Genomic DNA, 13238 nt, shown 5'->3' with positions numbered 1-13238 from the left:
GGGATGCTATTTACGAACAATATGTACTCGGTGAAGACGGTTACCATTACGACAGCGACACTGGAAAGATGCTCTACTCGACTGAGCCAAAACAAACGGTCCGTCTGGGTCTTATCATCACCTGTCGAATTGCGCACGAAGAGCTCAAGAACATGGTCTTCCGGAAACTGCATTTCAGCGCGCATTTGTCTCACAACGACGGGCGTTCTTACATGGGGCTGAGTTCTCGAGCAGGCCGTTTCAAATGCAGTAAGTATCGGCGCGGTCATAGCATCAAATGATCTCACAACTGACGCGTCATCGCTATAGTGCTACGATACACTGAGCGTCAAAAGCGCAGAATTCTGATCAAAGTGTTTGACCTGCTACTAGAAGAGGACTTTATTGATCTGGATTCTCGATTTCCTTCAGTCAAAGATTGGTTCCATGGACCCTTGCGACAAGCGGTATGGGAACAGTGCGACACATTGGAAGCCTCCGAAGGCCCTGGCCAGTCGAAGGACTTGTCTACTGGTTTATTCAGCGACGCCCTTCACTACGCTATAGCATGTGCCAGGAGACGTAATGGCCCAGAATTCGCCAGGCTTGCTCGCGACACGTTCGGAATGGGATGGTGCCCCATCGAGTTTGCACCGGGTCTGTCGCAAATGAACATGTTTGTGACAGGTGCACTAAGCGATGTATATGCGTGGCATCCCAAACCTTGGAGCAGCCCAGATGATAAGGAACTATCAAAGCTAGAGGCTCTGCTCTGCATCCCAGACGACACTGATACCGAACTCCCTGCGACCGAAGAGGGTGTTATCTACTATCCAGAGATGACATCCCATATCCAAGCGACTAGCGAGAGATGGTTCTTCTCTGCCGCGTCTGTTGCGATCGGCCTTTGTAAGTCGTACAGCTCACACTGTTACCCAAACCCCCGCCCCCCCCTCTAGTGGACGCCTGCTGATGTCCATAGTACAACGTATGCCAGAAGAGCGAATGCGTAATCTGCGCACGATAGTACTCGACGAAGATTTCAAAGCGGTGTCTAGACCTGAAGTCCATGCTCGCGGCCTTATACCCTTTTGCATCAAGAATCCTCAACTTCGTATAGAAAGGCGCATTGGCCTATTCACCAATCTTCTTCCTGAAGGTTTCGTCTGGTCCCAAGGTTTAGACACAGGCTGCCGATGGCTTTTCAGTGACATGTGTTTCAGAGTCATGATTCCCTGGATCGAAGAAGCGTTGGCGTTATCTTCGCTAGGAATGCCCACTCACTCCTTCAGCCTGGTCATCGACGGGTCGACGGAAGAAGCCTTGGAAATATGGAACCTACTCAAATACGCAGCAGCTACACAGGAAGCACGACTTTTGGATGAGCCTGTTCCACCCTCTAGGCCCCTTGTGCTGAAATATAACAGCTCACGGGATCTGCCTGCCAACTTTGCGAAAACTATCCGAGGTATTGTGGAGGGTACTTCCGTCATACGATTCGACGGGGATGTTGGTGAGCTGTGGGATCCAGAGGTATTCCTGTACGAACGTAGGGACTGGAATAAAGAGCAGTGGGACATGGATTGGTTCAGTAACGTCACCCGCCACGTAATCCCCACGGAGTTCTTTCGGCAGGCGGCAAATCGATACCATCTATCGCCACATGGTATTAGACCGTCATCTGGGTTCGTGAGATATGGCTACTGAAAAGATTGATAGCCAGAAGTGTGGGTGGTTTGGCGGCTCTAAGGCAGCCTCGGCTTGAACCTAGTCACGCCAGATCTTCATAATTTGCGACACCCGGCTGCAGTATTTACCTACCCATCTCATAGTAGTTACCGCGATATGCATGCGTACCCACGTACACTCTCAATTAAGACAGCCCGTCAAACAATCCACAGTTCAATACATCGCTTCCTCATCTACTTGCCATCGTATCCCTTGACCCCCTTGACCCCACTCCCCTCAACCTTCCCACTCGCAACCCCCAAACTCCTCTCAAACGCCCCCGTAATCCCCATCTGATCCGTCAACACACTCACCATATCAAACCCTCTCTCCACATAACCCCTCGCATCCTCGCCCGAGTTGCAATACATAGCCACCTTCTTCCCCTCCGCATGCGCCGCCTCCTTGATCGTCTCAATCGCGTCCTCCAACTCCTTATCCATCTGTGGAGTCAAAATAGGATGACCGATATTGTTACCAAGATCAAAGGGCCCGATCAGCAAACAGTCGACACCGGGCAAGGCGGCAATTTCACGGCAGCAGGCCAGCGCCGACGCGGTTTCTATCTGCACGATGGTGAGGAGCGAAGTGTTTGCGTGGCGCAGGTAGTACGTCAGTGGTTCGTTTGAGAAACACTGGGTAGGTAGCGGTGAGCCGAAGCCGCGCGTTCCTTCTGGCGGGAATTTGGCGGAGGAAACGAGTTTTTTGGCGTCGTCGACGGTGTAGATGAGCGGGACTATAACGCCGTGGGCGCCGCTGTCGAGGGCGCCTGGGGTGGTGTTAGATGCCACTTGGAGACTTTGAAATGGGGGAGAAGGTGGCAAAGCTAACTTACGTTTCACCATCCAGGGTTCGTTCGCGGCAATGCGGACGAGAGGGCTTACGCCCGCATGGGCGATGGCGGTAACGGCTTCGTGCATTTGGCTGTCGTTGATGTTGCCGTGCTCGGTATCGACGCATATCCAATCAACGCCTGAACGGGCAATTGCCCGCGCGTGATTCGTGCCTGGAAGCATCTGTCACACCATCAGCCTTGACATCGAGTCAACTTCGCGTTGAGTGTTGTTTACCTGCCATCCTCCGAAAGTCGGCCCTCCTTTCTGGAAGGCCTTGTATACCCGGCTTGCTTCTTGCAGGGTGTTCATGTTGCGGGGATAAGATGCGAATTGCTTGTTTCCTGGGAAGAAAGAAATACGACTTGTGAAGACTGCGTGAGGTTTTGCTTGGTGGATGTTAGATGTTGTGGCTCTTCGTAGGGCGTGCGGTATCGTCATGGCTTTTGTAGGTACGAGAGGGGTATTGCCGCGTGGAGAGGTTTACCCCACACTGGGACGCGCTAGGTGATGCGGGTTGATGGGGAACGGCAATACAACTTTCCTTCGTTTACACGTCAGGATCGTGAGGATGATGTCTTTTAAAGAGATGCAGACGATAAATTGTAGCATGAAACTGGGCTTTTAAGCGTGTTGGCGTGAACATCCTTCATGAAGAGATGAGTCAAGGGCGTTCGAGTTGCGGCGGATACGACGCCCTGCCGGATTTTGTGGAGCCATCCATCTCGTGTCATCAACATCGACGCGGTATGGCTATCGCACCACTTATCCTGATCGCACTACGCGATGGCATTGCCAAAGCTTACCAACAGACACCAGGAAACGTCGCGTAAAGTGTGACGAGAAACAACCTCGTTGTCTCAAGTGAACAGGCAAGCTTCCTCATACATGAACTCAAAGAAGACCCTGCTTACTCGAATATATGCAAAAGCACTGGCCGCAAATGCGATTCTAGTGCAGATAACAAACTAACGGTTAGTCTGGACAATTTCGCGCTGCGATGAGCTTGCTGCACAGAATTACTGGTGATGTCGGGATCGGATCATAACTTTGATTACATCTACAGTTTTGTACAACTTTCGCATTCAGCCAACGCCCGGATTTTTGGGAACAGGACTAAACCAAACTTCGGAGGCTAGACATCGTACGTAAAGACAAAAGGCTTCCCCCCTGCAACTTTGAATGTCGCGTTTCTCGCCACGACCTCCCCATTAACCTTGAAAGCACCTCCAACATATCCTTTCTGCGACGACAGAGGTAGGACAACCGTGCCCGAAGTACAATTAGGGCTCATCACCTCCAACCTAGTTATAACACGCCCTGTAGCATTCCAAGCGACGGAGATCTCACCCCCGGGCACGGGGACTCTGCCCCTAGCCCACTTGAGGTCCAGCGTAACAGGAGCGACTCGCCATTCAGTGTACCCTGGAGCTACGGGCTTCACTCCCAAGACATGATCGCTGAGCTCCCCAGTGGGACCTGCAGCCCAACCGTGGCAGAGGCTAGTTCCCCTCCCCAGCGCAGGCGCACCCGCTGCGTCCAAAGTCTCCCAGAAGCATCCCGTGTAGTTAGCTCCCTGCGGGTCGGCCATGGGCGCCCATAGGCTCTTAAGCAGATGCATGGTCGTCTCGCTGTCGTTGGCCTCGAATGCGGCACGAAGGTGATAGGCGCTTGCATAGGGGCTGATGTACTCCGCGAACTCGGCTGCGATAGTTCCGTTCGAGAAAGCGAGAGGGCCTTTTGGTGTTGAGAGTTGCTTGAGGGTGCGAAGAACGCGGGATGAAGTGTGGTTGAACCTGGTCACGCCGGCGAGAATAGCCAGAGCATTCGAGTCCTGTGCGAAGCTATTGTTGATGGATTGGGAGAGGTAGTAGGCGTTGAGTTCATTCGACCAGAGGTTCCGGTCAATCGCGATGCGCAGAGCGTCTAGGCGGGCAATGTAGGGCTTGGTGTCGATGCCACCGTCTGCAAGGAGCCTGATGCACTCCTGGAGTGCGTATGCGTAGACCATGTTGAACTTGGTAACAACACCCGACTGCGACGGATCGTAATAGTTCCAATCGCCGCCCAAGGCAGGGTTGGTGATGTTCAACAACCCACTTTCGAGCAGGACTTGAGAGTGTGCCCAGTCCAGCATGCGTACGGCTTTGGGTGCCCACTTCTTTGGCATATCGACATCGCCGGTGCGCATGTAGAAGTTGGCAGCTGCGGTGAGGAGGTTGAAAGAGTAGCCGATCAGGCCAGTGACGTTGGCATCGACTGGGGTGGAAAGTGGCTCTTGTTGGATCTTTGCTGTGGGTGCGAAGAATCCTGGGGTCAGTTGGAAGGAACCAAGAAGATCGAGCGTGCCTTTGATGTAACTGATACCATTGGTACTCGATAGAGAGGACACGAGCGCAATGTCCAGATCGCCTGCATACGCAATGCGGTCGCGTTTCGAGCCGTCAACCGTTGTGTCGTGCGGGTTTGTGCCCATTAGAAAGTCCGGCAAGAAAGCCTCATCTGTCAAAGAGGCCGAATAGATTGATTCACCTGTCAGAGTCGTAGCAGACAGGTTGCGGAAAACGGCAGAGTGGCCGAATGACGCGCCCAATCCAAAGGATCCGAAAAATGCAGAAGTCTGCGAAAATTGAAGAACGGGAACCTGGTTGAAAGATACAGCGATGCCAGTCGTATCCACACTGGCTTCCACTTTGTGCCAGCTACCAAGGGTAATGTTTGCTGGCAACCTTGCGAATGCAAGTGGAGGAGAATCCTCAGTGGATCCGAAGTGTGCTGAGATCGATCCATTGGCAATATTGCAGAAGATATAGATTCCGGAGTTGAGAGTGTCAGCCAATACGGAGAATCCCAGCCCTTTGGCAATGGGCTTGACTTCGAATGCAAGCTGGTAGCTCATCAGTCCAGCAGCGGCGCCGCCTGACAGAACTTGAGGTGCCTGGCTCTCTACCAGAGAACCTTCAGAGGAGACCTGCCAGAACGCCGGAATGGAGTGCGCAGGAATGTCGTTTAATTGAACTGTTCGCGCTCCAACCTTCCAAATCCGATTGAGGTCCTCATCCGAAGTCTCGAAGTATCCTGGCAGTTGATCAAGGGGTGTGTTCTGGATTGTAGGCCTCACACCGACGTTCTTCAGTACCAATTCGCCTGTGGTCGAGAGGTTAAGCTTCTGGTACCTGAAGCCACCCTGAATGAGTCGATTGGTATGTATCATGGGCCCAGTGACGTTGTACTGATTGACTCTGTAGGTGTCCATAGCTGCGGCCAAAGCGATTGGACCATCGCTCTGCATAATGAATCAGTATGAGTTCCAAAATCACGTGCGGCGTAAGACTTACTGTGTAGAAAGCGTCCAATACCGCTCTAGTCTCGCTATACGTGATCTCTAGACCGGAAGTGTCGCCAGTAGCTGAAAGGACTTCGAAAGTGGGATGGCCTTCGACGTTAGCACCGTAGTCAAGAATGACCACGGCCGGGGCCGTAGTAGTCCCTTTGAGGGTAGTAGTGCCATTTGAACCGAATATCGCCGGCAGGCTGTCGTTTGCTCGGTGCACGGGATGCAGTGACTGGGATCTTGGTCTTGTTGCTGCTTCTGCAACTGTCAGGCAAGCCAGTAGGGCCAGTTGAGAGAAACCCATGATATGGTGGAAGTCCTCGATAAGGACTGAACGAATGCAGTAAAGAAAGAGATGAAACGAAGGTGGACTCATGCGAACAAAAGTAAAGCGGTGATCACATACCTAGGTATACCTATATAGGAGATCGTTTTTCCCTTTCCGAAATACGACTACCCACCTGGGCACCAAAAGCTTGGTGATGCAATCTCCGATATTACTCTGGTAAAGCTCCAGCTCGCCGTTCTCATCGCCGTGCTGCGCCACCCGCGACGCATCCAGCAATCACCATCAGAACCGTCGGATCTTTCCGTCCCGCTCGTATGTCGTACCAAGTGGGTCAAACCACCGTTGCCGAATATACATCCCCAATGTACATACACAACCAAGGCTGCCCTGGCGAAGACACCCCTTGGGCTCGAGCGCGGAAGACAGAGAAGAAGACCTACTCGGCATGACAGCTAGGTGGGGCGCGTTCAGGTACAGTGCACCTAACAAGCCGACCGTCGACGTAGGCACAGCACTCCGCGAATCGCATCTCGGCAGCCGTTGGCCGCCCCGCAACGATAAACGGCCTGTGCGCAGCATGTACGAAATACGCCCGCACGCTCCCCATACAACCTTGGAAGAACCCGTCTACAACGGGCATCCTTATGCATAGAACCCAGGCCTTGGTATAGACTTAGGTGTCGGGAAGTGCGCGTTCACGATTGATGTGATGATGGCAATGGTCACCGGGCTCCTTCGGCGATCGTTCGTGATGCGTATCTCGTAACGAGCTCCCAGTCTGCGTAAGGACCTGGGTAGCAACAGCGTGTGCGCACTCCGCGCGTTAAAGACCATTCGATGCGCATCTTGGCAGCTTCAAAGCGGTTATTTACTACGCTACCTAGGTACCCTCGTCATGAACGCCTTAGACGTTGCGACGATCTCCCGCCCACGAGCCTACAGTGTAAGCGCCGCAACAAACTTCAGATTCAAGACATCCTCAGTCCCCGCGTCATATCTCACAGCCCTCCGCTGTCGTTACTCCGCCATTCGCCGCGAAGCCATCGCGCTACTCTCTCGCAACCTGCCCCGCGAAAGACTCTGGAACCTGGAGCAGTATCGTATCTTGGCTGAACGCGTTGTGCAGATCGAAGAGATGCATGTTGATGGGGAGGGGTGGCCGCTAGAGCAGGTGAGTCTTTGGAGCGGGAGTGTGATGCCTGATGCTGGGGAGGAGAGTGGGTTTAGAGCAGAGTTTTTGTTTGCGAGGGATGTTGGGAGGGGGATCGGGAAAATGGGAAGTAGCGAGGAGAAAAAAGGGTTGACAGTGAGGGAGCTATATGTCGATGTGCCTGCGCAACGTGACATAAACAACTAACAAAACGCTTCATACCCATCCACACAGACATGATCAGGCCCACCACACCATCCCCACCTCCCCCATCCCCTACAAATCCGCTCACTCGCGATCGCCCCAAGACATATCCCCAGTCCCCTTCGTTGCCAAGAAATGTTCTACAATTACGTGATATCCACTCCTTTCCCTTTCCAAGCAAAGAAAGCAAAAACACATACGATTCCCATCTTTACCAGCAACGCCTCTGGACGCCTGAACGTGTAAACCCGGTCGCTCAAGCCACCTCTTAGTCGCCATAAGTGATGCTTTTAGTACAAAAGATGAAGTGAATCAACAAATGAGAGAAAGAGAAGAGAGGACGGCTACATATCCGTGATCATAGCCTGGTCGTCTTGACGCTGGCCCTCGGCCACGATACCGAGAAGACGGGCGTAGGGAACTGTTATGCGCTGGAGGTCGCGGTGTTTTCCTGCGTGGGAGGTTAGTATACCAGATTCGCACTGTCGTAGAAAGCATGAGAAACTTACCTAGAATCAACACGGCTTCCTTGAGCAACTCCTCCCTCTTCCAACCACAAATCTCTTCCGGTTCTTTCATCGCTTCGTCTTGTTCGTCGTTGCCTTCTTCCTCTTCCGACACGAGACTACCCATAAGACTGCGTAGGAGCTCTTCAATCTTGCCTTTGAGGCCTTCGGCGCCGAGACGCTTGACGTACATGGTCAGGTAAATCTTGAACTCTTCCCTGGCACCCAGTGTACGGGCAGCAGCGACACGGTTCTCAAGATGAGCAACACTGGCCGAGCTCTCAAATGTCTCGTAACCTTCTGCAGAGACGAGGATCTTGATGAGGCGCTGGAGGTGGAAGGCGCGGCCTTGGAGGAGGGATTGGTTTGTTGTGTTGCGCTCGAGCGCGGGGATGATGCCTGCCGAGATGTTTTCCATGGAGACTTGGTCGTCTTTTTCTTTCGGTGCGGCGTTCTTGTCTTTGGAGGAGCGGATGTTGCCGACGGAGGAATCGGTCGAGTTCCAGTATTGACTTGTGACGCCCCACCACGGCTCGGATATGCGTTGCCAGATGTACATGTCGGGGTTGTAGGCGTAGCCCTCGCCGTTGGACATGGCTACTGTGATGCGACCGGCTGAGTTCAGACGTGCGAAGACGATGCCGGGGGACCGGGTGAGGTGGGGTCCTTGGGCGTAGGCTGCGACGTCTAGGATGGGTGCTAGGGAGATGGGTGGGTGGGGTGCAGACATCGTCTTGAGATTCCAGACGTAGCACATGCCGACTGCTGTTATGCACATTAGCCACCAGCCACGGCAGTCCATGATCACTGGTTGAGCTTCTAAAACCATGGCGTTGAGCGTCCGTCGGCCGGCTGGCGTCCATGCGTATACTGATCCGTCCTCGCATGCTGCTGCGAATAAGTTTGTGTTGCCAGTCACTAAGAGCACGGCCTTTGGTAAGAAGTCCTGCCAAAGTGACTGTCCTTTGCTGGTGCATGTCAACCGCGTAGGGTCGTGGTCTTGTGGCCGTCCCGTCCGCGATGGTCCGCTAGCGTTGCGCGCTTCTAGAACGACCGTGTCTGGTATTTCCGCTTTGCCTGTGTTGGCATCGACACCACTCTGCGGTGGCTCGCTGCCGTCCATAGTTCGCACGATGACGCTTCTCACTTTCGGCACGGCTAATCGTACCTGGGCGAGGGCCATGTTAGGGTTGACGATGGCCGGTCTTAGGACTTTTGGAGGCTCTGTCATTTCGTTGTTCTTAGCAGCTGCAGCAGCGGGAGGGACAAGACCATTTTCACTGTTTATCACGATTGCTGCGCCTCCAGGCTTCACCGAACCAGCCAGTCTTTTCTCCACTTGTCGGTCCTCATCGCCTTCGATCTCGGCGAATTTCCGCTTGTTCCCGATCAGCATGGAGGCAAGTCCGCCTCTCGGGAAACCGTCGTACGGCTTTGAAAGGTCTAGAATGTTGTGGGGATTGTCACTCCTGCCACCTGACGTTGTCGTCGCAGAAAGGAGCTGTGTTTGAGGTAACGAAGACTCGCCAACGCCAGACGAAGATGACATGAGCATAGGTGCTATACGCTTCTTGCCATCCTTGGTGACAGTCACTCTTTGCTTCAGCTTCTCAACCCTCACGTCTGGGGGTGGCTCAGCCGGGGCCTGTAGTGGTGCTGCGGCGCCTGATCCGTTGGTGAGGGTTGTCGAGGGAGTGACGCCGTTGGTGCCGTTCGTGATAGTCGGTGGTTGAACTGCACCTCCGTCGCCCATTAGTGCACCCATCCTGCCTTGAACGCCCTTGAGCTCCCCACTCTTACTGCTCTCTTCCAGAAGTAGCGCGTCTGTGCCCTCGATGATACCAACTCTTCTACCGGCACCGAACTTAGCGAGTGTCTTTTCGTTTTCCGCAAATGTCGCTGGGTAGCCGAGTTCTCCGGGTTCGAAAACAAGAGTCATGATGCTGCCGTCCAAGCTTGTTGCGTATAGCGTCTCTCCGTTTGGTGACCATGCCAAGTCGGAGATGGATTTGCTAGCCAGCTCTTGCGAGCACATGAACGGCCTGGGGAAGCTCGTATTCCACACACTCAGGCATTTGTCTTGTCCGGCGCAAGCGACGATAGTAACCGTCTGCTGGTTAATAGTTCCATCTTTTTCTGGCCTTGGCTCATCCCGGTAGAACAGCCTTGGGGAGAACGAGGTTACTTCAACGGGCCCTTCGTGGCCGACCAAACTGATATCTCCATCCCAGGTTCCACGTGCAAGAATAGCGACGGAGCTGACTGGTCCATTTGTAGCGTTTGCAGCAGCGATATGTGCGCCGTCGGGTGACCACGAGCAGCGGCGGAAGTATGTGGTGAGCGGAGAGGTCTGGAAGGGTGCGGTGATGGTGTGGTCCAGGACGAAGTTGTTGACCTGGTCTTGCTGCGAGGCGTTCGGGGGCGGGGAGTTGAATCGGTAGACTTTGATGGTGCGGTCATCGCTAGCTGTAGCGAAGTATTTGTTGGCGGGGTCAAATGTTATGCCCTTGACGTGACTCTGGTGGTTTGATAGCGTCTTCAGCTTTTCGAAGGAATGCCCAGACCAGACTACCACTTTCGAGTCCAACCCCACCGACACCAATATCGACGAGTCAAATGACCAGCCCAGATCTTGTACGTCGTTGTCGTGTCCTATGAGGCGACGGATGACGCGCCAATTCTCGACGGGCGGCGGTTCATTCGATCCTGTAATCCTATCAGCCTACGTCCCTTGTACCTGCCTAACGTATACCCACCAAATGCTGTATGTGTTGGCGCATTCTTGTCGAGCGCATATACACACACTATCTTGTCGTCTGCGCCAGACGCCAGGTATTTGCCGTTGGAAGAGAAGCGGACCGCATGGATGGTGCCTGAGTGGTTGCTGACAGCTGCGAGCTGCTTCGGCTTCGTATACGAGGGGTCGTTGGAATTTAGAATGGCCTCGGTAGACCAGACACGTACATAGCCATCTATAGATGCGTGTTAGCAGTATTCTGAGGTGCAGCGCATCGCGTGGGAATCGAGGGTGGGTTGACGAACCTCCGGCGGCCGTGGCCAGGCGCGATCCATCAGGGGAAACGTGGCAGCTGTATACTTCAAAGTCTTTCTGTTCGCCTAGTAGGAATGCATGTCAGTAAGATGCTAGTAGAAAAGGGCATGCATGCGCGGGTGCACCCACCGGGATGGGTTAACCACTGTGGTTTAATGAGATGCATGGTCGCGTAGGTGTCGCTAGCAGTTGAATCATGCTATTATGCGACCATGAAAGGAGTATTGGGAGTGCTGGGTGCGGTGGTGGAGGGTTGGTGGTTGAGGCGCACGTTGTGGTGCAGCGCGACAGTTGTCTGGTGTTGGCGACGCGATCTCGCGGTTGACGCTACTTGGCAGACGTTTGGGCAGGGGTTTAAGGTTTAGGTGCATGCGCCGATCGGGAAGTGGATGTTAAACGAGCGGCTCACGGTTGGAGGGAATCAAGCATCAAGTGTAGTTGGAGTATGGCATGTGTTTGTGATAATACAGTGAACTTGGTGTTCCTTCACCTTGGTCTCTGATTCCCTGAGAGGCAGCCCTGGAGAAGTCTCAAGTCCTACTTGGACTCTTCGCTCCGCAATTGGTTGCTCCTTCACAAAGACACCCGCAAATAGTACTACACTAGCTACATGCAGCGCTTCCCTAATCAGCTTGTCCATCCAGGTAGTCATTTAGACCCTTGTGGTAGATGGTGATGATATTCTGCTGCATGCGCATGCCCATCCTCACCAGCAAAACTCATTTGAGGTTTCCCCGGACTTATTGCGAAATCCCACTCTCGACTGGTGTCCAAGTGGGAGCTGAGATAAGCAAAATTCGGGATGAGATCGGTAGCAACGTGAGCGGTTGGTGCAGATGTTGTGGGTTGTGTCGCTGGTTATGTCGTTCATTTCGCCTTCTTCCTCTTCTTGAACACCACAGCCGGAGCAGCTGACGCGTCCTCTTCCTTCTTGACAACAGTCTCAGCAGCCTTCGCCTCCGCTTCCTCGGCCGTGGGTATATCCTGAAGGGTGTTCGTGCCGATGTCTTCTTCAACTTCGGCTTTCACCCCATCCTCTTGGTCTTCATTCTTCACTTCGGCTTGTGGTTTCTTCTTCCCAAGCAGGCTCTCGATATCGTCGTCGCCGCCCTTGCTGCCTGGGAAACTCTTGTAGGTATGTCCCCAGCCCTTCCGTTTCGTGATCAGCTCACCAGCAGCCTCCCGCTCCTCTTCATCCTCGTCAAGTTGCCTCTTCCGTACGCCCTTGTTCAACGACGATGCCTTGAACTCTCCATCTTCCGTCACTTCTCCCACGACTTCTTCCTTGACCGTCTTCCATTCACCTGCTATCGCCATATCGCCTCTTGCGGCCGCAGGAAGCGCCACGCCCATGGCTGCTAACTGTTCCCATTGTCGTTTCCTGTCGTCTACTGTCGCCTTCTGTTGTGGTTTCTTCTCATATGTAGGTTTGCCGCCTACGCCGGTTGCGACGGAAGGCGTCGATGCGGATGGTACAAGGCCGTTTAAACGTGCGACCTCTGCTTGTGCGCGCGCCTGATTGCGCTTTTCGTTTTCTTGTTCGCGATGGAGTCCCTTGAGACTGCGCTGGATGTTGCCTTGGTGGCGGCCGGTGGCCTCGTGTTGCGCGCGTTCGAATTTGGTGTCCTTCACAAACGTGGAGCAGAACTTGCACCAGTATTTTGGCTGTAGCTTAGTTAGTGTATGACGCGCTTATCAGGCTTAGTCTTACTTACTGTTGACTTCCAGTACTCGGCCATGGTCGTGTGTCGTGGAGTGACGTGCAATCAGCGACAGTCGGGGAAAGCTTACCTGGCGCACGGTGCGCCTCGGCGGTCCGCAACGCTAGAAAAGACGAGTTCGCATAGCGTGAACCACGGCTGCGGGTCTTTCACCGCTCTCCACCCCCAAACCCTAATCGCTCTTCACATGTCTTCTAGTTTATTTCCTTCTTGGTCACAGTTTTCGACTCGAGTTTCCACATTCAGCAGGCCATGCCCCCGCCATCAGATCCTTGCACGTCATTGAGATGACTAAGAAGAGCATGGCTTTACGTGAGGGACACCGGGTAGCAGCAGGAAGCAAGCCCTTAATATCATCAAGCCCTTCCTACGTACTGACTGGTCGACTACACCAACATGGCTGAGCTAAAGGATGCCAGACGCCTTAGCGAAGCGCGTGAAC

The 13238-nt window shown here is 53.6% G+C and overlaps 3 protein-coding genes across 3 annotated transcripts; all 3 read right to left on the bottom strand.

The window, feature by feature from the left end:
- Positions 1-1901: 1901 nt before the first annotated feature.
- Positions 1902-6178, bottom strand: J4E84_008848 (uncharacterized protein; the record flags this gene model as incomplete). Its single annotated transcript, XM_049391417.1, has 5 exons — positions 1902-2476; positions 2543-2723; positions 2778-2929; positions 3891-5826; positions 5879-6178. The coding sequence occupies 5 exons, from the start codon at positions 6176-6178 to the stop codon at positions 1902-1904; spliced, it is 3144 nt and encodes a 1047-aa protein (XP_049240821.1).
- Positions 6179-7861: 1683 nt separating this feature from the next.
- Positions 7862-11241, bottom strand: HIR1 (HIR complex subunit; the record flags this gene model as incomplete). The annotated part of the gene is made up of 5 exons (XM_049391416.1): positions 7862-7968; positions 8027-10729; positions 10780-10995; positions 11066-11140; positions 11205-11241. 5 exons carry the CDS (start codon positions 11239-11241, stop codon positions 7862-7864), a joined length of 3138 nt encoding a protein of 1045 aa, XP_049240820.1.
- Positions 11242-11942: 701 nt separating this feature from the next.
- J4E84_008846 (uncharacterized protein) lies at positions 11943-12814 on the bottom strand (the record flags this gene model as incomplete). Its single annotated transcript, XM_049391415.1, has 2 exons — positions 11943-12740; positions 12791-12814. 2 exons carry the CDS (start codon positions 12812-12814, stop codon positions 11943-11945), a joined length of 822 nt encoding a protein of 273 aa, XP_049240819.1.
- Positions 12815-13238: the final 424 nt, after the last annotated feature.

This window comes from Alternaria hordeiaustralica (assembly GCF_023758085.1).
Source record: "Alternaria hordeiaustralica strain BMP 2776 chromosome Unknown scaffold_24, whole genome shotgun sequence".
NCBI classification, from domain to species: domain Eukaryota; kingdom Fungi; phylum Ascomycota; class Dothideomycetes; order Pleosporales; family Pleosporaceae; genus Alternaria; species Alternaria hordeiaustralica.
The sequence above is the reverse complement of the archived record's forward strand: the minus strand, read 5'-3'. Positions and strand labels throughout refer to the sequence as shown.